Here is a 25,079-nt window from a genome sequence, read left to right on the forward strand (position 1 = left end):
CAAACAAAGGGGTCACTATGATGGTGGAGGGCCCGCCATCGCCAGCCGTGCGGTGGCGAGCCCTCCGCCATCTGACTGGCAATTTCCCCCTGCCACAATAACGATAGCGGGGGGAATCGTTCCGCAAGCGTGGCGGGTTCAAAGACCGCCAGCCACGTTTCCGTCACAGACAATTGTTACGATTGCCTGGCGGAGCTGAATGGACCTTGTAAATGGTGGTGGTGCCTACCGGGCACCGTCCGCCAGATTACAATGCAGCCAGACTTTCCATGGCAGTGCAACCGCCGTTGAAAAGGCTGGCGGTGATAGGATTCGGGGGCCCTCGATGCGGGCCCCCTCTGTGTTTGGGGGAGAGGTGCACTGGGGAGGTACCCATGGTACCCCCAATATTTCCCAGCACTAAGTGGTAGGCACCGCGTAGTGCCTGCCACGTAGTGCAGGGAAATACAGTGCATGCCATAATAACAGTGCCAACGGTGCTGCAGCCAGCAGCACCCTCCGCAATGTTAAAGGCCTGGGAAGCGCCCACCATACTGGCGGGGGCATCGTCATTTGAGTGGTGGAACCGCCGCATGACTGGCGGCCGGTCTCAAACACTGTAACGATGGCGTCGTAATGAGCCCCAAAATATCTGAACTGCTGAATTTTCCACCCTAGAATAAGGGCCTCTAGTTGTCAGCATTTTTCCTGTTACCCAGCGTAGCCTGAGTCACCAGCTTGTCATACCTAGTGGATGAGTGGGGATAGGTGTATTTAATTGTTCATTGTTGAAGCGTTAACCTAGTTTTCCATGCTAGGGATATTCACTGCGAAGTAACAAGTCTTATGTTGAGAAAATGTTGTGATCTAGTTTATTTGTTCAGCACTAGTTTTGCAGCAGATGAGCAGGGTCCTCCCTTGAAATCCTTTATCGGAGACAAGGGAATCCTGGGTGTAAAAACCTTGAGCCACAATCCTGGACGGGAGCCAGAAAGACATCCCGAATTCTTGAGATAATGGCGGACTTGCTCCACTAAACGTCACTATCAACTAGTCAATCCTTATAGGGGATAACATGAGTTCAGAGGTTACCAGGGCTGGACAGCAAACCAAAATCATGCTTGCCAAATGTTCAAACCACTTCCCTTCTGCTGGAGGTCCTTACAAGAATACGGTCATGGGGGCACGGTTGGGTCATCTCAGTCAATCCAGCTGTGATGCTAGAGGGACAGATTGGCCAGTCTGGGAACTGAAGGCTGTCCATCTGCCCTCTGATGATAGGGTCAGTTCCTGCACCTTATTAAAGAATTAAAACCCTTCTTTTCAGGTCTATTCCACCACAAGGAGATTACAAGGCGCCTACCCAAAGACGGCCACCCCCACGTGACATAAAATGGCCCATGGCTTGTCAGCGTGTTAGAAATGCAGTCGGTCATGCCCAAACTGACTACTTCTATAACCATTCACCAGCATTTCTTATCTGTGTCCATTCCTCAAAGGCACTCTGAAGTTGTTGTTGCTACACAATAGAAGCCAATGGCTCTCCTGGGGTGTCCTGGCTCCTGTCAGTTGATTTTCCAGTTGTCACAGAAACGGCCTCGTGAAAATGACCCTATCTCCCTTATCACTTGCACAACTCTATAAATAGTGTGGTGTGTGGCTAATGTTCCCCCCAGCAGAGGCCAGCGATACTTCTGCTGTTACAGAGGGATGTTAAAATTAAGTGCATGAAGACTGAATGATGAAAGGTGTGGTCATACTTAGAAAAATAAGTCTTTTAACTTACATTCACTTCAATTACATCAGATGAAATAGTGTTGTTCTCCATTCAAAGTCGCGTTTATTTTTGTAGATAGGAGGTATTGAGACATCCGGCTCTCATTTTCCACTGAGTGCTAAGTGCAACGGTAATGGCCGGCAGCTGTAATTGCCCAATTACAAGACTGCAGTATGGCATTATTGCTCTATTTAGTTCTAGGTGGAATTCCTGGGTTACAGAAGCTGTAAAAAAGCAGTGCACTTTTTCACATAGGAGGTGTTAAGACACTCGCCTCTCTTAAAGGTGGGTGCCAAAACAGTGGTAACAACCTGCAGCTGTAATGACTTTACTGCGTGGTGTTTATTGCTCTGTTTAGTTCTAGGTGAAAAAGTTGGGCCATGAGCAGCTGTAAAAAGTGGTTGAGCAGGTTTTCATTGTTATGGTCCCTATATTGTATTTTGCTTGCAAACAGGAAGTGTTGAAGCCCGACCCTCGCTTGAAACAGGGCGCTAAAATTGGTTTTAATACAGAGCAGGCTTAATTTAATTACCTGCTGTATTTAAAATTAAGTTATTCTAAGCGGTTGGTTGATAGCTTTATTTCGATATGCAGATATCTTAAAAGCATTACATAAGTATATAAAACAGCACATTATAAATATAAAAGACTATTTCAAGTTAAGAACAGGTAAAAAAGAGAGTACCATTTGTGCATAGAATAAATTAATTAAAAAGGAATTAAATTGAAATGAAAAGTCTTTTTAAGCGAATCAACCATGCCCATTTTAAAAATTATTCTAAACTGCTGTGATGTATGTGTTGTGTGCACTCTGGGTTGGCTGGAATGGGTTTAGGCAAAAAGCCAAATGGAATGCTGGGAAAAACAGCTGAGCCTCGCATATACTTAAAGCGGATGACAACATGGGCAGTATAGAGTGACCGGTTTTAAATAGAAAAACATATGTAAAATAAGCTCCAACAGAGAAATGATCAACACATGCAGAAAGGAATTTAGGAAGATGGGTTCGATTTCTCACTGTCTCGCTGGATGGCACAAACGTCAACTTGGAGCAGAGGTTAATGTAAAGAAAGATTAAGGGAGACACTCAGATTCTAGTTAAGTATAAGTGATTACAACCTAACAAACACTGAAAAACAATGAGAAAGACGTGGAACAAAAATACAGAGTTATACACCACACCCAAAACCCACATACACACGAGCATACAATTGAACGCATTTTCAAGCAAACACTCGATAGGGGCATTGAAGGTTAAAAACAAAGAATACATATGCGCAAACACTCAAAGCTTTACATTAACACGCCTGCACTGCCAAGCACACAAAAGCATTCATAAACTAAAATACAAACTAGCCCGCTAAGAAGAAAGAGAGGTTAACAGTTATACATGTAGCGCTTGTTGACAGAATGCACTGAATCCCAAAACGTCTATAGGCAGAGCCTGCCACACAGGTGGACAGATAGCAAAATACACACAGACACGCACACATACTGTGTGCAAACACACCCACAGATATCCACACTCCCTTTACGCACACACACGACGTCACGCTGAGGAAAAAAAATCCCGTTTCCCAATCACAAATGTTCTTCAGCGTCATGAATGAAGCACGCGTCGTAAAAACGTGTCCTTATCGAAACGCAAGCACGTTTTTTTCTGTGGCGCCATTTGACTTCGCAACTTGCATCAGTGTCGACGCTACCAGTGTGTCCCTCACAATGTGCCTTTTCTGTCGTCATTGCACAGAAGCCCGTGGATGTTACCTGTGGTGTTGGGCTGTTGTGTTGTGTGTGGTTGGGGCGGGAGAGTGCGCGGGAGCAGTAAGGGTGCCGGAAATGGATTCAGACGTGCGGACAGTGTGTACTTCCAGTACACATGTGTACGTACGCCCATGTCTCCCTGGGAGAAGCTGTCCCCGCCTGGGTGTTTGCATACCTTATCTCGTGTTTATTTTCTGGGAGAATTGCAAGAGCAGGCAGTTCTCTGTGTGGTGGCCTCGCTGCTCTATCTGCCTGCCCTGGCAGATACCTTGCTTCCTTTGTGGGACGTAGCCCTCTCACAGGCGCACCGCCACCTCAGATCCTAGCCTCTTCTACCTGAAACCCCAATAGAAGACACTGTCTCACCTGGCTCCCCCTCTCTCTCTTCATTTGCAGAGCACCGTTCAACTGAAGTGAGCCAGCACACCTGACTGGACACCTGGAAATCTGAAAGCAAGCCACCTTCCTCCTGAGTGCGGACTTGGGGTTCATCACCAGCCATGGAGTCGGGCCACGTCCCCATCCCCACAGAGATGGTTGAATTTGTACCAAATGGTAAACATGCAGAGGCGATGGGCGCCCAACCTCCTTCTGAGCGAGACAGGTAAATGGGGGGTTACCGGCGCGTGGTATTGATGTTGTAGGGAAGCAGCTTAACTATAGACTCCAATAAAAGCCAGGGCCCACTTTAGGAGCACTTAACTGAGTTCCTTACCTTGACCCTAATCTGAAACAATTATTAGTCTTTTTAAAGAAACGTTGAACGCCATAATTTGAATCCCGCCACTCGCTACTGGATGGCGGTTATGTCTTTGTTGCCACCGCCCCTTTGCCCATTGGTCTATTTTACTATGCCCACATGCACATTTGTACTGCGAGGTTTCAATTCCTTGCAACTAAACTTTTGAATGCTACATTATTCTTTTCAGACCCTTAATGTGGCTTTTTAATCCCCTAAAGTTACTGCATGTTTATTGATACGTTCATACTTTGAAAGTGTGCCACTTGGATCAGATGGGGTGGAGAGTGGAGGGAATCAAGAGGGTGATGTGGCATTAATGTGCAGTCAGCCATTGTTTTCATAGTCTTCATAGTCTCTAAGGTGAGACTGTGTCGCCTTTCTGTTCATAAGATACAGGACGCCAGTTTATGCCAAAGGTTGAGCAGCATTTAAAAAGAAATATTTACCAGTTATTTAGCTCACTTTTCAAACGTCTCTTATAAAACTGGTTGCATTGCTTTCTCAAAACCAACAACCCAGCCCTTGATACTTGTCAGACCCAACACAGAATACAGAAGTATATCTAGGACACCACCCTCAAGCCAAAGCCATTTTTAGGGGGAGGTCGAGCTCCTATAACAATTCAGAGCCAAACCTTATGCCCAGGTGTGATACCTTTTTACAAGCCCGGTGCCAAGAGACCAACAAATCAAAAGTTCATTAAAAAAAAATATAGCATATAGGAAGTGCCTCACGTAAGCGACCAACATGAGCCGGTGGATGGTACTTTACCAACTGGCTCGTTGTATCATTATTGGTCACTTTTTTGTATTGACAGTAGGAACCTGCACCATGTCGGAGCCTAATGGGGCTCACTGTGTAAATAAACAAAACACATCAACCTCCTGATGGTCCTCATTAAGGAGGAAATGACAGTGCTGTCTTCCTCACAGAAAACACACAAAAAATTTCATATGTGGCATATAACATACATCTTTTTTCTATGCCTATGCTCATTGTTAAAAATAAAATTGCATGTTGAGACCATTTTGGACTGGAATATTTAGACTGATGTTTAATAATATATGGATTCCCTTTGGAGTAACTTTAATATGATGGTCTGAATTGTTCACTTTTTGTCTCTCTCCTTGATTGTTTTTATATTTTTTTTATTATATTATTTTATATACTGCATAAATGTCATGTTTTTAAACTGTATTTTATTGAAGCAAAATATTTGAATAAATATGTCCTTTTTTTCATATTGAGTAGAAACTCCTTATCCTTGTGTACATTACAATTGGTTTTTGGGTTAATATCTGTAGCGTTCCTTGTGAGCTGTGTGGAAGTTTGAATGCATGAGAATTATATAGCTGACTCTATTCAACGAATAGAATATTTTTAACAGTTTCAAACTAATCTTGTTGTTCTTTATATACCTTTTTGGACTATTACAATATTATACATGCAGGACCCTCAAGAGCGCTCACTGACAAACTACAAAGATTAAAGCACTCCACTAGCTCCGGAGGCATCAAGGGTAAAATTCATGTACCATTGACAAGACTTTCTGGAATTGAGGACACGTAAAACGTATCCCACTATGCCTCACTTACCCAACAGTGTACCTTCAGGCAACAAAAGCTTGGAGGCAGATCACTAGGAATCCAGGGTGCCAATTCTAGAAATCCTTGAATTCAACCGAATTACCTCCATTTCCAAAAACATTTGAAACAAGACCGAGTTCGGCTAAAGGCTTGGCATTAGCTTGAGGCAGCAATTGGTTCTAGCTTGAAATTGTTGAGTGAGGAATTTTGGAAAAAGTTCATGCCCTACATTTTGTTGAACTCCTGTTTCCAAAAACCTTGGTCTTCTGTTCTGCAGTAGCTGTGGCACAGAGCACTGTATAAACTTTTATATAAAATTCCTAATAACTGTTGCGCTATCGGTTATTGACACAGGCAGCGGAAAAACTTTGTGGCCAGCGTGTGAAACCTTCACAAATTTGCACAAATATTGAATGAGAAATGTGATACCCTTGTGCAACCACGAGCCCTTTAAGCATGTATCAGTGGTCCTTAGGTATGGCTAAGCCGTCACGAGACGGGATTAAATGGCTAAAAGTCCGATTAGCTGATCGGGACCTGTCGACATGGTGTTGGCGCACAATGACAGGCACATTTCAAAAGTTGATTGACAAGGCCTGCTAGTCGTACGTGAGTTACCTACTTAGGGGTGCACATTGCAAGTTGTTGAAATACTTCCGCATTCCACATTTGCCGAAGGAACTATCCTGTCTTGGAATCTTGAGACTTATCGGCATTGCCTGCACTGTTGGTTTGTGTCCCCCCCACCCGCATTTTTGTGGTGCCCTCCATCACACACCATATCCCTTTCTGGTAAGAAGCAGAGGTTATAATGCTCCATATTCAACCCAAATGAGGGTTGTTGCCCCTGTTGGTCTCCAACCTGAGGTGAAACCTATTTGCAGATATAAGGTCCTTAAAATAAATAAATAAAATTGGTTAGCCCAGCAGCCGTTAGACTAGGGGAGTTTGCTAAAACTCAAATAGATTCCCACCTAACCGCACAACTGGCTTTTCAAGTGTTTGTGCACAGTACATATGCAAGTGCAGCTCATTTTCACTAGCAAAACAATCTAAATCTACAACAATGCAAGAGTAAAATTGTCATACTCTCCTTCCGTGTGTTTCTTACTGGCTCGATGTTCTTCCGCCTTCTGTTTTCTGGTTGGACAATGTTTTCTTTGTGTTTCCTGTAGGTTCACTGAGAACCAGAACAACCAAGCAGAACTTGAAGAATTTCTACCTCATGTCACGGATTCAAAGAAGCAGCGCTTTACTGATGTAAGTTCATTGAGAGAGTATAGTAGCATACAATAGTGAAGTTCGTACTGGACAAAAGTAAGATTCACACTTTCCATTTTTGAGTTTCATCTCACTGTACTTTGAAGGGTTTGGTTGCCTATGTCTGCCTTTTGTTTTTTGGTTGTGTCAGGGTTATCTAGAGGCTGCACCTTCGCTGTAGTATGTTATAGTTGTTAAATAACTGAATAATTGTCTTGCAATATATAAAATGAGTCATTTCTCATTCTGTAATTGATCAGTTTCAGGCAAAGGTTGGATTGGATTAGTGGTGTCTCTTGCTGAAAAAGGCTGTGCAGTTGCCTCTTTATCCTTTTAAAGCAGTGTTGGTCTAGTTGATGGTTGGGTCCCCAGTATGGAGTATTTTAAAAATGTATTTCCAAGCAGTCTTTGTAAGACAAGTGGTTTGTTTTTTGTGCTGTCTCTTGCCATTGTATTCGTATTTCTATTGTGTTGATTTGTTTTGATGGTGAATGTTGTTACCTTATTCTTGGTTCACTCAAAATATATGGGACTAGAAATAAAACTCTATTAAGGCGCTTTGTAATTGGCATAGGTCAACTATTTAAGTGGGCTTGTCCTTCGAGATGATTAGGGTTCAAACATTTATAGTAATAAGAAGAATCCCACATTTGTATAGCGCTTACTTATCACCCTAAGGGTATCCAGGCGCTGGGGGCCCGTCAGGGACCTTAAGTGAACTATTGCCCAGAGTCACATGATGGGCAATAGTTCGAGCTGGGGTTCGAGCCGTGAGCCCTGAGTGCCAGAGTCAGCCAGAGTTAGCCTCTCTGGCCACTGTACCACACCTCTCCCCCATAGGATTACCCTTTGTTATCAATGAAGAAAATGACATTAGAAGCGAAATATTTCCTGTCACCAAATCTCTCAATTACATCATAGAGAATTTTAATTGTTTGTTTTGATCTCTGAATAAGACCACTGCGGTCCAATTTTTAATACAAAAAATCATGAGTGGTTAGTGTTTTTATGTGTTCTTAGATGCCTTTATGTAGCAGAAATCACATTCGTGTTCAGCTTCCCCCTCAGCCATAGCACACTCCATTAATAGTGCCACCACTGAAATTAATTTGTTTGACCTTTAACAGCAACTCCATCTATTCCAAATCAGAATCAAATTAATTGACTGTCAGTGCTACCAGCAGGGCAAATTTGGATTATGATTAAACCTTTAGGTAGGCATGTCCCTCAATCTGTTGGAAAAACGGTAAGAAACTGCGAATAATGCAGAACTGGGCTTCATGTATACATGGTGCCATCTCCCCATAGCTAGCCTTTCATAACTGTGTACTTATAGGAAAGCCAATGAGAGAGAATTTGGCCTAATAGGCAGAACTGGTGACTTTGGAACTGGGGAACCAGGTTCGAGGCTTGACAGCAGCTCAACATCTTGTGATTCTGGACATATCACTTAATCAACTTGCCCAAAAAAATGAGTTCTAGTGCAACGTAACTGGTGCTCATGTAAAGCTCTCCAATATCTTCAAATCGAGTTCGCTGAATACAAAACAACAAAAAGGTAAATTATGTTCAAGACTCTGGACTTGGACCCGACAGTCTGCACAACATAACTGTTCCAGATTAACCTCCTACAGTCAGTGCTTAATTTGAGCTGGGGGTTACCGGTGCTCGACACCGGCACTTAATTGTCAACACCGGGGCTTGCAAAGTTGACCACAAGGTCTGTGTAATTTAAAGATGAGCACAACAGCAGTTGTTTATAAATTCAATATACATTATAGAAATGACTATTGACTCCCGCCCAAGCCATTCCAATAGACTTGGAAGCTTGGTTTAGTCTGACTTGTCACAATGATAGGACTGTGATGATTAGTAACTGTGTTGGGTCTGCTATTGGCTGTGCTGGGAGGGGCAATGAAATGAAATGAAATGAAATGAATGAAACTTATATAGCGCACGACTTACCCTGGGGCATCTCAGCGCTTGCTTAGGGAACCCGTCCTGGTATTCCCCTGTGAGATACCCTGGCAGGGTATCCACAAGGTGAAAGCCAGGCATCCCACCGCGAGGGGCCGTTGTGGAGATTAAGCAAGCTATTGCCCAGAGTCGCAGAGTGTGAACCCGTGAGTCGAGAAGGCACCGGAGCGAGAATTAACGAGTCAGTGGAATTTTGAGCCCAAGACCCGCAGAGGCTGGGAATTGAACCCTGGTCCCGGACCGAACTCAAGCTCCAGGTCTGCCGCCTCTAACCCCTGAGCCACACTTCTCCACTGGGTGGTCCAAGCTGCAGTGACCTCCTGACAAGGGCCTTGGCACTTATCTATCTATATATATAAAAACGAAAGTATGTCTGTTTGTCCTTTATGCATTACTGCACCATTCATCCGATCGCCATGAAACTTTGGGAAGATGTTGAGTACACCCTCGCAAAGGTTTCTGGCAAAAAAAAAAAATTTTTTTCAAAGTTGTTGAGTACACTCCCGCGAAGGTTTCTGGCAAAATAATGGAAACATTTGTTAAATATCGCCCCCTCGGCCCCCCAGGGCCTTCATAATCTTTCCAATACTGAACGTTTACAGTTTACGGTGCGACTCGCTTTTGCAATGATCATCAACAAAGCACAAGGACAATCGCTGCAAGTGTGTGGACTACATTTGGAGAATCCGTGCTTCTCACATGGACAACTGTATGTGGCCAGCTCATGCGTTGGAAAACCTTCTGATTTATTCGTGTACGCACCAGACTGAAAAACAAAAAATACCGTGTATCCACAAGAACTCGAAGAAATAAACAGAATTAAAAGAACGCTTTAAAATGTTTTCCATATTAAAATGAATAAGTTTCACTAAAAATGACACAATGTAAAATAAATGTTATCATAACATGTTATCATGTTATCCTTAAATGTCCTTTCTTCTGAGATCGCAGCAACGCGCGACGGGTAGGCTAGTTGCTTTATAAATTAAGCACTGCCTACAGTCCAGCACCATACCCAGTTTCTTCTTATCCAGTTTAGTGCTTCCTTATCTTTCGTGGTTACAAGTTCAAAGGAGTGCTTGCCACTTCCATTCTCAGGCAAGGGATCAAGAAATGTATGTGAACGGAGCATTGAAAAACATCTGGCTTCTCGAAAAATCTGACAACATACATATTCTCGATGTAAATATTAGCTCAGTTCGGTTCAGTGTTAGCTCAAGGTCCAATGTCGTGAGAGGCTGTTTACTGCAGTTTAATTCTCAGTAAAATGTTAACCGAGCCCCTCTTTCTAAGTATCAAATGTTTGTTTGCCATGTGGTCCGTGTTTGGTAGATTTGGGATAGTTTGTGCTCAATTGCTTTCCCAACAGTTTCGATTGCCGGTTATCCTCCCACTACACAATGTTGGTTTAGTTGGTGGTTTATTCACTATCATGAATTGCTAGGTATTCTGACAGTTGAGCCTTCATAGTCAAGTATTCTGGATTTTGGTGGATTTCTCAGTTTGCATGTTTGGGTTGTTGGTGGTTAATTACTTTTTATGAAGGGGTGAAGTGATACATGGTGCTTTGTGTAGTTTTAGAGCAGTTGGTATTCTTTTCGTCCTTGTACATTGCATGTTCTTGGTTGGTCCGTTCGTTCTGAATTACCCATCCCAAATGTTGGTGGATTAGTGGCTGATTCTTTTATATGATGTGTTAATAAGTGGTTGATTCTTTCTTTTATTTGCTTTGCGACAAATTGTTTATTCTAACTTGTTACTTGTTCGGTGGTTGGTGATTCAGCTGTGTTGGACGTGGCTTTTTCCTTTATTTGCTAGTTTGCATTACTGCTGCTTCATTCTTCATGTAGTTTCGGTCGTTTTATAACTTCATACTCTACATTCTATCTTGGATACTGTATGGATAAGTTAGTTTTGATCTTTTCCTCGCATAGTGTTTTTCCAGTATTGTGGTTGTATTGGTGATGGTTATTTTGTTTGTATTAGTGGTGAGGAAATCCTGGCTTTGCAGTGTTGTTTCTCATTTCTGTGATTTGAAGTGATGTGAAGGTTCTGTAATCTGAAGTATTATTGAGAGATGAGTTGATGAGGTTTGGGCATGCAACTCAGAGTAAATGTGCATGTCTTAGAAATTTGTGTGTTTCACTGGGTCACACATTGACACCGCACACAGCGTTAAGAAATCAGCTCAAGATAACAACAGCGCAACAAAATATGCTTGTTTATATTCTTATATATCTTAAAACAAGTTGTGTCTGGTCATAAGCCCAGTGGAATAAAAAAAAAAAAAACAAGGGAATTTTCCTGGATGCAGATCTGCATTGAGTCATTTGCAACAGGTTTTTTGCAGATTACAACTAATAGTCTGATTTAGAGTTCGCCGGACGGACTATTGCATCACAGACGTGGTGGTAATCCGATCTGATTTATTACGAGAGCATTATATCCAGTGGCACTTTTAATACGGTGGACAGGGATATCCGTCACATTTGTGATGGAGTAACAGGGCTGGACTGGCGGTAGTGGGCACCGGGCGTTTCCCCGGTTGGCCACCATGGTGGGGTGCGATTTTAGACCACTGAGGGCTATTTTTGTTAACAGTTGCAGAGTAGCTGCAATATCGGCCCCCAGCAAGAAAAGCAGTACAAAGCTTTCCGCTAGCACCCCCTTTGTGTCCGGCTAAGCTCTTTCCTGCCAGGCCTGGTTTCGGTTCCCAGTGGAGTAACCCATCTGCCAAATTATAAATCAGGCCCTAAATCTTGTAAATCCCAAAACCATGACACAGGCGTTTGATCTCCAAACATTTGACAGCCAGAACCATCAAGAAAAGAATGAAAATATGATAAGAAGAAGACATTACAGGATTCTGAAGCCAGGACCACTCAGTCGAGGCAATCCCACAATTATATCTTGAGAATGCACAAGTGTGTTAAGGGTGGTCCAGCCACAGTAGTCATAGCATTCCTCCTGTAGACCTGCTCCAACACCTGCCTCCATTGGCAGCATCAGGCATGGCTGCTGAGGGGGTACAGTGGATGTACACTTCATGACCAGGCCATTGAAATTATACAGCAGGGGAGCACCAAATTATGTGACAGGTTGAGAATATTATGCAACAAGAAAAGGTAATTATGGGGCACAATGTGTCACATTTGTTTATTCATTTTTTTGCCATTTTTACACATGGTAATACTGTCTGGGCAAATATTTCACATCACTTGTACCAGTTTAACAACCAAATAAAGAAAAAAGGAATCAAAAGATGACATTAACCACTGGAAAGGACCTTCCACTGCCAGCGAACCCACATCACCACGTTTTTAGTAACATCTGATCTGTTTAAGTCAGAATCAACGTTTTCTTGTTAAAATCTGCAGATTACGCAGCAGATGATAGATTATGTAGCAAATGCGGTATAGTCATAATCATGCAAAAAAATCAAGAATTGCTTAATTCCACTGGCCCTGATTAAGATTCAGGGAGAATGGAGCCCTTAGACATCCTCTCTTGCTCTGTATTCAGCAGCTGTGATACAGAGACAGCTTTCTAAATCGCTACCACACAAATCCTCCATGAAGTGGCTGCTCAGTCATTGAAGCATCCTACAGCCATGCAGCAGTCCTGGTTTGGATGCACTGAGAGCTTTGTGTCCCCAGATGAGCCCTATCCAAGGCCTTTCACAGCTGCGTGTCAGCATCAGTACCGCCAGCCACTAGCTCTTTACATGTTGCCGGTGAACAAATGCAGCCGACAGTCATGATCTTGGCCATGCTCACAATGGGTGTGATGGTGTGGTGTACTGTGAACTTATATTAAAGATGGGGCCAATGAGAAAATCGTATAAAAGAAAGATGCTGTTGGTGGTTTATCCCCAGCTTGACCCTCTAGGCTTAATTCTTAAAAAAATATATCTCAAGCACCTAGCATTGTCATTTTAATCAAAGGTAATTCACTGCAAACATCCAGACCAACAAAATGTGTATTTACTATGGGAAAGGTCACATGTCTGCTAGGAGCGCCCAACATGGCTATCTGCCTTCGGAGACCATTAGAGAGTGTCATTGTAAAAGGCCTTGTATTGCCCTAAAATCAAGCTACAAACTGTGGTGAAGATTTAGCATTTCAGACAAGGCTAGCAGCCCTCTGACCAACTTTTAATAACAAAAGCGAAGGAGAATTACTCTCACTGATGTAAGCAATGGGAACAGTTTTGTTTAACAAACAGGTTTTGGCGACCAGTTTGAGGAACCGCTGGAAGATGAATGGCTTATGAAATTATAATTGGTCTCTTAATTCCGATTGAGTTGGAAACAGGAATTTCTGCATTACTGTATGTAGCGAAATCACGGTTGATATCGAGGGAAAAACCACCAGCTAAAACTAGGACGAACACCCCCCACAAAAAAGAACCATAATTCATGAATATCACACAGAAATCAGAATGGTAACACTGATATCTAATAGTTATTCCCCCTTTCTATATTTTCAACTCATAATGACACTTAAAATCTGCTGTAATACAATGCCGCCCTGGTAATATGGGTGCATTGTTACTGCGTCTTTTTCTTGCGACTCATTATGTGGCCTTAAGACGAGAGGAGAGGAAAGGGTGCGCTACATTGCTACATAAAATCTTTTACCACAATTCTGATTATAAAGTGATACTAATGCAAGACATTATTGTTTGCCTTTTAACTAATTACTCAATCATCAAAAAAGTTGTGCTTTGATGGGTGATGCGAGCGATAGATTGCAACTCATTGTGCTGTGTTGGGTCACACGGTCGTGGGATATAGATGGATTCTTGCTGGGCACCATTTGCTTACACCTGAATTCATGTTGCAAAGGGTAGTTTGTTGCTATGCTTTGATGTCAATGAAACACTCTCCACACTGTGTTGTTCACTGTGTGAACATGACATTGGATATGCCTTTGGGGTACTTTCTTGGTTTGACATAAGAGGGACTAATTTATTTGTCTCGTTGGCTGGTGATGAGTTTGATGGTCTTTGATTCTTGGCCACTGTTGGACTGTCTCCTGAAGCAGGTTTATCATTCATTGGTCATCTACGCATTATAGATGTAGCCACCATAAAACAAGATAAGAAGCTTTAGTTGGGGATCATAGTCAAACACTGTTATCTCTTTGTTCATTATCCTTAAGGTGTTGTTCAAGGTAACTCCAAATTGGTGTAATAGGATTCACTTAGTTGCTTGTTGGAGATGCTGACTTGGTTTTCCTTCTAAAATCTAATCGCTTTGACCAGTGGAGGTTATGCCAGGGGTCCCACCCTCCTTCAGCTGCAGCGAACCACCAAAAATATGGGTCTAACTAAAGCAACTAATCTTAAAGAGTTTCATGGAGCAGCAGCATGAAGAGGTTTTAATTCCCTCTGAATCTTTTGGGGTTTGAACCATTGTTTCCTGACTTTGGTCTGGACCCACGTTATTGGAAATTTCTCTTGAGCATTTGATGAGATTTGGGCTCCTGCAGAAAGTGAATGCACAGATCAATTGCAAAATAAGCATTATCTTTTTGATTCACTCTCATCTTCAGGTTCTTAGAGCAGTTGAAAACCTAGCTTGCCATGAATGGTATCATTTTGTACATTTTGACAATGTATCCATTTGGGTATGCAACGGTTACCACGCATTTTTTACAACGCGGTACCGTTAGCACGCTACTTTTACCACGCAGGTCGTTACAACGAAATGCGCTGGGGGGCGCTCCAGGATAGTAAATACTTTAATTTACTATCCAACTCCTTTCCCTAGAGTCCACGGGGACTGGAGTTGGAATAGTAAATTAAATAATTTACTATCCAGCGCCCCTCCGCGCAAGTCGTTGTAACGACTTGCGTGGTAAAAGTAGCGTGGTAACGGTACGCGTTGTAAAAGTACGCGTGGTACCGTCATATATCCATTTATTTGGCATGTTGAGCGTGAGATTTGTGTTAACGTTGTACTCTCAAATACGAATGCTTATCTGAAATGGTGGTTAAGATTTTACTCTGGTGGATAGTTTTGAATTAAATAGTGACTTTACCCTTTCATTATGATGTTGAGTTTAAGTGGTCAATGAACCATCAATGCTGTATGCACTGCTGTTAATGATTGATGGTAAGTCCCAACATCTTAGACTATGTTACAGTTTAACTCTTAATGCTACATTGTTTACTATTCGCATGGTTTCAATGCTCGTGATTTCATTTTAGGCATTTTTAAGTAGTGAAACGTTGAGGAGGAGATTTACTAAGATTTTAGGACGTGTTTGTTTGCAGCACAAAGCTGACAGATATCGGCGGAAAATCTTTTTTTCCAATTTACTTTCTAGCGCTGGAAATAACTTGAAAGTAATGCGAAGAAGCGCACACCGCTGTTTTGTATTACTTAGCGCCAAGGGTATCCATGGTATTTTGCAATGGAAGGGTATCCTTCCAGTACAAAACCTATGCTAGTCTCACGGAGTCACCCTTGCCCCATGGCACCAAGGTGTCTCCGTGGAGCACGGCAGCTGATTTCAGTGCTGGCACTAGGGAAGGGAAGAAAAGTAACATATTTCAATAAATGTGGTGCTCTCCAGTTCTCCCCTTCTCCCGCTGCACAGCATTTACAGCTGCTGCACTGCGCTGCGTGAGAACTTGGTAAATCTGGCCCTAAGTTTCTACTTCTGTGTTGGGAATATTTGGCTAGGATGGTGACTGGAGTATTACTATTTTGTAATGTAGAGTGTGCTGTTTGAGTGGTGGCGGAGTCCGTTCTATGCAACATCAATATTATTTAAACTTGGTGTTGGTTGACTCATTACTGATATATGTCGTTGTTTGCTAAACGTAGGTCCTGGATAAACTCTTGCTAGATTGGGTTAAACATTTTTCCACCCAGAATATTCTGTGTCCAGTAACATTGTGCTAGAGCCACATTGCGTTTGAACATCTTATTTCATTTATAAAGTTTTATATAGCGCGAACTTGATCGCTTCAAACAATATGTGTATGCCATGTTAGATGTAGGTTGTGTGTACCCCATAGCACCGCTGCATTTGGGATGTGTGGACATTGATCCCTTCAGTGTCAAGTATTAGCTTTTGAATGCACTGTTGATGGTAAAAAGCCTATTTATCAAATGCTGGCTCTGTGTACTGGTTGAACCTTTTCTATATCACAATGCCATTGTCAATTATTGACAGTTCAAGTACTGTTGCTGTTAAGCTGATAACGAGGAACTTGCATGATGGCTAAATCCTTACTATCCTGGGTTGACCTAGAAAGGTTAAAGCCATATCCTGCCTTGGTATGCCTTGCCGAGTTTGGACAATGGGCTCCCCTTCTTACAATATGATCAAGATTGGGAATGAATGGAGACTAAACCTCAGCAGTGAACATTTGAAGGATGATGGTGTGTGATAATTTTTTAAGGTGTTGGGCAGTGTTAGATACACCTACTGTTTGACTTTTTGCTATGTCACTGAAACATTTACTGGGGGGGGTGTTTGCTCTGTCTCTGTATCCTAGAACTTTGTAATCATGGGTGCTGTATTCACTATGCTACATCTCCTCTCTGTAGTTTGAAGGAAAGACGTCCTTTGGAATGTCCGTGTTCAACCTCAGCAACGCCATCATGGGCAGCGGCATCTTGGGGTTGGCGTACGCCATGGCCAACACTGGAATCATTCTTTTCCTGTAAGTACCACAGGAAGACACCTCCTCCCTGTAGTGCCTTCTTGCATCTTGTCCAGAAAATCTGTCCTTTTTTCAGACTTACCTAAATTCTTCACCCATTAGTTAGTTACAGAATTACATGTATTTAGCAATTAGTAGCACTCGAATACTAATGTTGCCTTGTGTTTCAGCACATCACTACATGTGCACAGATTTTGAATGAAGAACAGAATCCTAATCTGTTGAAAGTATATACATGATATAAGCGTAGTGCCAAACCTACAGAATATACAGCACCTTTTTATTATTCACATAAAAATACGTGCATCGTTTTTTGTGGTTTAAAACGTAAACGGAGTTCTCTAGAATATGAAGAGATGCCAATGAAGCGGAACCCATTCCATAGTTAATGTCAGAAACACAAGTACCCCTAAGCAGAAAACGTGTGTCTTAGTGTTCAGCATCTAAAAGATTGACAGGTTTTCTGGTTAACTTGCTTGTACCTGGCTTGTTTTGCAGTGGCACCTGCCGCCAATCGAACTAGTAGGGCAGCACAGGAGGTGGGTGTGCGAGGGAGGGGAAAGGTTTGCGAAAGTTAGTTTTTTTTTAAATCACTTACCTGCAGCTCCACTCTCGCTAGGGCCTTATTGCTCCTGCAACTCTCCTCCTCCCGAAGAGGATGGGCCTGAAATCACTGGATCCCCACCCAATCCCGGCGCTGCTCTCATAGTACCAGGATTGGTCTGAGCCACCTCGTTTGCCACTCAGACAGTGCATTGGAGCCTTTGGAATTTCTCCAAACCAGCTGTGCAACACACCTGGGATAGAGAAACATAAGTGCGCATGTCTGTTCGGCCAGCCTAGGATGGCCAGCCAAACAGACATGCACATCTATAAGTGCACACCACTCCTGCATGTTGTGGCCCAGCCCCACCCCTTCCCTCCTACGTAAGCAGCACAGAGATAAATACAATGATAATAACAATGTTTTATTATCGTTGTATTTACTATCTGCTGGCAGGGGGGGCGAGGTTCCTCCGCTATTACAGAGGAGCCACCCCTGTTGTTTTGTGTCCCCGTGATGTGTCTTCAACAGATTTTACTCTGGAATATCGAGTACAAGAATCTCATGGCACGCTAATATCGTTGATAAAATACAGATGGACAAACTATCATTTAAGTGCACATAGGGAAGTATAAATGTACTATTCTTAGCGCCACATCCATGCACCTTGAAGATATATATGGTGCAAGGGCACATTTAGTTGGACTTAGGTTTAGAAAATATATACACACTTACCTTTCAATATTTTGTGCCTCGATACTCAGTCTATAATATTAGCGTCCACGATATTTAGTAGTTGACCCGTGGCACAGTGGATTGATGGTCACTCATTGACATGACTTCCACGTTTCATACACTCATTGCCCCTGTTATCACTGCCAAAACAACTACTAGCCCTCTTGCTCGGCGTCAATTGCGACAGTTCAGATTGCTCCAGGTCCCCAAACCTAAAGGAATGGCTGGGAGGCAGGTATTAGTAATTTTTAATGTGTATTGTATAATAAACACCCTTTTGTTATGCTCATCGCTAAATTAGATGAGCAGTGCCACCATGTGGCAGACCATCATAAGTGCAGTGTTGACAGTTAAGTGCTGGTGCTGAGCACCGGACACCAATTAAGTGACGGTGCAGAGCAGCAGAAACCACTGGCTCAAATTAAGCACTGTGTACAGGACTACACCACTGTAACATTTGCAACTCCACTACCAAGAACCCACCGCTCGAAGTGCTTGGTGTGGTACCAGAATATCATACTTACACTATTGTCTCATTTAAACATTGCTTCCTGTATATACGTTTACAAAAATATCACCAATTTGAGGTGAATAGTCCAAAATCTACCCAACCATGGAAGGATATTTAGCAAATGATATTTAGGGTACAATATTTAACAGGCGATATGTCGCCATACAATCGAGGGGCACGCACCACACATAGAAACTGATAAAAGTAGGGTGGTGGCATCCTGTTACCTCAGTCTTTCTTCTACTTCCCATCTTCTCTGTAGTGTCTCTTTTTTCATTCAGGGTACAGTTTTAAACTCAACCTCCAGCTTGTTAACCCACTGTAGTGAACGCTTTCTTATATTACCCACTAAGCTGTAAATTCTCTTTGACATGATGCAGCCAGCACACCAGATAATAATGTGTCTTCCAGAAAGCACAGAGCAAACAAGAATATACAAATGGAAACATCATCAGAAATTAGGTTTATTTTTATATAATCTGTGCTGTCCTCAATGGACCCAATATCATAGGGTAGAGATGCAGTTCAATGTGGTTCTGGTCACTGGCCTGTAATGTGTCTTGCTTTGGATCCAAACATCCTTAATATGGCCTTTTTCTCAGGCAAGATACCACTCCTGATAAGTCTCTATGCCCCAAACAAAAGCCTCAGATCCTGCTCTGAACGGCTACTAAAACTACCAGAATTAGGACAGCCGGAAGGCGAGGTAGATCCTTTGCGTATCCAAGCTGTGCAATTCTCTCCCAGGCAAAATTTAGACTTCTGGAAACAGAGGCAACCTTCTGAAAATCGATTAAAAACTGGCTGTTCCATCAGTATCACTAATTCTCCTCTAACTTCTGATCTGTATCGGTCTCCTAGCGCTGGGAAGCCCTTGGGCAGCTACGCGCTCTATAAAACTCCTAACTAACTAACAAACTCCTAGAATGCAGGTGCATCCCATGGCTTTTCAGCAAAGCAGGAACTAGGGATATTAATTGGTTTTGGGGACACTGGGCCAAACAAAATTTGGGGCCCGAGGTTAGAACAACTTTCAACTTGGTATACTTTTTCTGCTCATTCCCGCCCTCTGCAACTATGGTGGGATCACCGGCAACCCTTTTCCTTAGACAACCCCCATCTTGGCACAACCCTGCAACCAGTAGTTTATCTCTTGCTTGCCAGCACTTGAGAAGCAGATAGAATAGTGACATGAACAAGCCTGTTGCATATGGTGCAGTGGATTGGTGTCACATTGAGCCTGTGTATATAGAGGGTGCATTTTTGTTTAATGCACTCCCGTCCATACAGTTCAAGGAACAGGGATTCTGTCCGTTGGGACTCTTCTGTGATTGCCACAACCCAGCAGGTGTTCCACAAGGATGGTTTAGCCAAGAAGGAGCATATAAGGCTACTCTGCACTGCACATTGGCATGTGGCCTACTCTTGTGTCCTACCCTGTGGCCCTACCTCGGCTCTATCTCGGCGCAAGCAGACTCCAACTGGACTGAGCTAGAAAAGCATACAAACTAGTAGCCTGATCAAGCCTTTGATCCACATTGTACGGTGTAGTTTCTATCAGCACCATTCCGTTATATTTATTTATTTATTCCACTTGTTAGGTGCACAAATCATCCTCGAAGGGATCTCTAGGCGCCTTGGGGTGCTGGTGGGTGCTTTTGTTTTGCTGCCTCTGCTATGTGGGAGGACGTACGTCGTTACAACGCATGCTGTTACAACGCATGCCATTACGACGCAACTTTTACAACGCAAGTCGTTACAACGAAGTTTAATTTACTATTCCAACTCCAGTCCCCATGGATAGTAGGGAAGGTGTTGGATAGTAAATTAACCTATTCCCTATCCTGCAGCCCCCGCAGCGCAAGTCGTTGTAATGACTTGCGTTGTAAAAGTTGCGTTGTTCGGTAGTGCGGAGTAACAGTTGCGTTGTAAAGGATGTTTCCCATGTGGGACTGGTATATGGAGTCCAGTGGCACTAGTACTGACTACCGTACCATCTCACCAGTCTGGCAGTAGCTCCACAAGTATAATACAGTTACAGAGGGAGCATTCAGTGCCACTACACTGAACAAGCATTGGCAAAGCCAATAAGTGTCACTAGTTACCAGCCTTTTGTCTTTGTCGATGTTTGTTTTGTTTTGTTGTGGTTTTTACAAAACTTTATTGTTGGGGAAGCTTCTGGGACTCTATTCGAAACAAAATTTGACTAAAAGCAAAAGTATTTTTTGGTCAAAAAGCACACACCACCATAGTAGTCCCTATCACTGAAAAAAATTACTTTGTGTGTGAAAGGGTGTACACCATCACTTACAGTAAAGTTAACCAATGGCTGAAGTGGGCTCACCTACTACCCCGTGCTATATGCTGTAGTGGGCGAAACAAAATGTGAATGACAGAATAAGAAGATCAATGGATGAAGAACACTGGCTGAAAGTCCCTATGTGAAACTATATTTTACATATAAGTTGCACAAAAGGTCTTAGTTAACACCAGTCAAGTTTTGAATTTTTCTAATTGCTTTCAGTCTGAAAGGGACCATGTCAAAAGGCCGGAAAAATTAGGCACATTTTAAGATGCATGTTTGGTGCTTTCCAATAATTCTACTCACCTAAAAAGTGAGACATCTCACTGCACAATAATGACATATACATTGCCACTGAATGGTCATTAACAGTTAAACTTTAACAGAAAGAGGTTAAATAAGGGCAGTAAGATAACATTTAAGTGCACAAACATTACATGTGGGAACATCAAACAGGCTGTTTCAGAGGCGATGTATGTTGAGAAATCTCCTGGTTTCTGTAAACGCCAGGAATACTACACAAGAGGAAATGTGGTCAAGTGACTAAGACCCCAGTGATGAACATTTTAGAAACTATTGTCAAAATGTGTTTTCCAATATTACCACCAACATCACTGACAGTCAAATCCACAAAAATTAGATTGTATCTGCTGTTAGCACAAAACTTAACTTCTAGAAATGAATTGGTGGGTTTTGGTGTTACCAGAAACCCACCCTCAATTGCAGTAAATGTTTACGATGCTGTTGTGAGTGAAAAAGTGATAGTAACTTGATTACTGGACATTTACCCCTTTCCATCACGATCTGGAAACATCTACATGAGGGTCCAAGTTGGTGGCTAGTTGTGATCCTGATTCCCACGTTTGCTCAGGTTGAGCCTAGGCAGCGCATGTGCTGTCTTTTCGAAACATGCTGTATTTAGTCTGTGGGCTTAGAGCCTGCCCATTGCCTTTTCATTTGTTCCTGCAATTGTCGTTCAAAAATGAATTCTTGCTAGTGGTTAATCCTTCCTCTTTTTTCCCTGCTTTTTTGTTCTTTGTTTCCTTCCATGAAGCACCACCCAATTACTGGTATTTTTACTCTTCTGGATTTATGTGTTCGTTTTGGAGGACTGTTTTTTCTTTGGTTCCTGCTCATGCTTTTCATTGCTTGTTTAACTTGTTGTTTGTGTTTCTTGTTACCCCACCCATCTGCGCTGACCTTGCTTGCATATACACCCACCCTTCCCCTGTCTTTTTAATGTTGCCTGCCCTTCATTAGCCCTCTACTCCTCATCGTTGCTTGTCCTTTTTTTTAAACATTACACATCAGCATGACATGGCTTCAGGAAAAAAAGCACTATGGCTCCACCAGCTATGGCCGCATCATAGCGCTTTTTTAAAGCAAGATGTAACTTAATTAAATTTAAAGTGTTGTCACAGCTACTACAGAAGGAGCGTGGCAAGCCGCCCATGCAATTTTACAGTGTTTGGTGATAGGAACTGATTTGAGCCACACAGACATTACTCTATCATGGAATACATCACTGCTCCTAAGCTCCGATGCCATAAGGGAAGAACACTTTGTTTATCATTGCTTCACATTATAGAAAACTGTAAAGAAAAGAAATTTAACTTTGGCACATTGCATGATTTGCTGATACACATCAGAGGAATGGTGCACCTGGATATTGTAATCAAAGTAGTTAATACTGCAGTAAGTATGATACCAAACGTCGAGCTATTGTTGTGGGATGTGAATATCCAGGGGCATAGCACAGTGCTACTGAAAAGGAGACCTACCAACGTTTGTTCAAGTGGTTTTTATTACTTTGTCCTGATCAACAGGAGGGAGCTCCCTGCCAGCTCCCTTACCGTCCTTTCAGCTGCCTCCACTCACTCCCCAGCATTCCACATTCTATAGAATGCCGAGCACAACATCAGAACGCAGATGTAACACATCTTCACCCTTGATTGGACATTACATCAAACAAATTGAGCACCATAAAATGTGCATATACAAAAGAAATACATTTAATGACCCATGATGAAATCTTGAAACAATTAGGCATATAATGCATTCTATCCTGCCTCAACTTCCATTGCACAGTCCCCTCCGATGCCTCTCCATCCATCCATCCAACAATCGGGCTTCTTCACTACCTTCTCGTTCTCCTCGGACGACTCCCCATCCATAAAACAATCCAGCACCATCACCACCTTCTTGTTATTCCACACATTACCATCACTCAACAACATAGAGTAACAGTTAACTTTCTTGATCTGTAGTACTCTGGAAACCTTAGACAACCCCTTGTTTTCCTTCCATCCTTTTTCTTACTTGTACCTAATCACCAACAACTAGCTTTCCCTTAAACATGCTCTTGAAATCACCAGATAACTTGTCACCTCTCCTTTCTCTCGGCACACCCTTAGTCAGCAACGCTCTAGGTTTCCTACCACTTATGATCTCAAGCAGTATCTTATTAGTGATACTGTTAAGAATAGTCTGACAAGCCCACACCAGCTTACACACAACAACTCTCCACTGTTCCCCCTGACTTACGGCCAACAGAATTCCTTCCTTCAACGTCCTGTTCCCCCTTTCCACTAGGCCATTGCTCTGGGGATAATATACAGATGACCTGATGTGCTCTACATCATACAATAACAACAACTATCTCATAGCATGAGATACAAATTGTACACTGTTGTCGATTTGTACACCGAATAATTTGTGGAACACCTTCCCTCTCCCACAGTTTTTCCAAAAATGTAACCACCACCCAGGTTGTTATTTTATTCACAAATTCTACCTCAGGCCACCTAGAATAATAATCGATTGTGACAAACTCATATACAGGACAAGACCCAGGACATTGTATGGTCCAGAAATTTCCAACCCTAATTGTTTCCAAGGAGCATCCATCTTTTCCACCTCTACGTGGGGGATAAATCACAGTCCTCTGAGACTTGGCAATCAATACACACAATAAGCACTCTTTAAACATCCTTTCCACATCTTATCCAAACCCGGCCACCAATATTCTGCTTTAATCCTATGCTTGGACGCACTCATACCTCCATGCCCTGCATGAGCCAGACTTAAAATGTGTGATCTCAAAACTCCTGGCACTACTAACAACTCTTCTCTGAACAGAATACCAGCCTTCATAGAAATTTCCGTGCTAACATTCCAGAAAGCTTCCACATCCTCAGAAACCTTCCCTTTAGCCGGTCACCCCACAGACATGTGTCTCACAACATCTTGCAGAATTTCATCATCCCTTACCACCTGCAACCATTCCTCATATTCAATACAACTCTTCATGATAGCTATCAACCCTCAACAGTCGTCCATCACTTCATTTCTCTGACGGTCCACCAGAAACCTGGATAAATAGTGGGTCACAACATTTTTCAATGGTATACGAGAACTCCAACACTCACAAAACCCATCACAAAATTCCAGACAAAGCCAAACTAGTCCCCTTCTTGTTGGTAAAAGAATCAACTAAGGGTCGGTGATCAGTACAAATAACAAATTCTGTACCCCACACAAATTTCTCAAAATGATTCAATGCCCACTAGGATACCAGTGCTTCTCTCTCAATTGTAGAATACATGCATTCCGCTTTTCTCAATGGTCCTGAGGCATATGCAATAGTGACTTATCTTCCTTGCCTCTGTTGTAAAAGTACAGACCCTAACCCTACAGTACTGGCATCGGTAATCACTATACTCTTGTCATGGGGATCAATGACTTAAGAGCAGGGGCAGATGCAACTTCCAAGTTAAACTGCTTGAACTCCCGCTCACATTCAGGACAGCAAACAAACGCTGCATTCTTCACCATCAACCCCACCATACACACAGTCTTGTCTGCAAACTTGGGGATGAACCACAAGAAATATTCGGCTGATCGCAAAAAAGATCTCAATTGATCCTTATCCAAGGTCGACGCAGCTTCTTCGGTGGCTCTCACGAGCTGCGACTTGCACGAGCCTTATGCACTTTTGGCCTTCCTCCTTCCTTTAATACAATCCTGTGAGTAAAACCCTTAAACAAACTCAATTTTGAACACATCCGGAAGTGTTTTACACCAATTTATATCACTCACCATGCTTACATTCGACTTGCCCCCAGAACTTGTTCTGTGTGGTTGGGATCCAGTTTCACTAATAAATCCCTTTGTTGAGGCCCCCCTAATACACACAACCCATCCTTAGTAATGTACACCTTG

The 25,079-nt window shown here is 42.6% G+C and overlaps 1 protein-coding gene across 2 annotated transcripts in view; it reads left to right on the plus strand.

Moving 5' to 3' along the window:
• The window catches only part of SLC38A3 (solute carrier family 38 member 3), a 297,440-nt gene that overhangs the window by 114,805 nt on the left and 157,556 nt on the right, over positions 1-25,079 (plus strand). Inside the window, exons 2-4 of one of the 2 annotated variants that reach the window (XM_086938804.1) lie at positions 3,917-4,124; positions 7,024-7,108; positions 16,651-16,766. In XM_086938804.1, coding sequence (XP_086794930.1) covers positions 4,021-4,124; positions 7,024-7,108; positions 16,651-16,766 — 305 coding nt within the window. In that variant the 5' untranslated portion in view covers positions 3,917-4,020. Of the gene's footprint in view, positions 1-3,500; positions 4,125-7,023; positions 7,109-16,650; positions 16,767-25,079 lie in introns of those variants that run through there. The other variant, XR_015300053.1, reaches the window with a different exon arrangement.

Source organism: Lissotriton vulgaris, chromosome 9 (assembly GCF_964263255.1).
Source record: "Lissotriton vulgaris chromosome 9, aLisVul1.2, whole genome shotgun sequence".
Classification (NCBI taxonomy): domain Eukaryota; kingdom Metazoa; phylum Chordata; class Amphibia; order Caudata; family Salamandridae; genus Lissotriton; species Lissotriton vulgaris.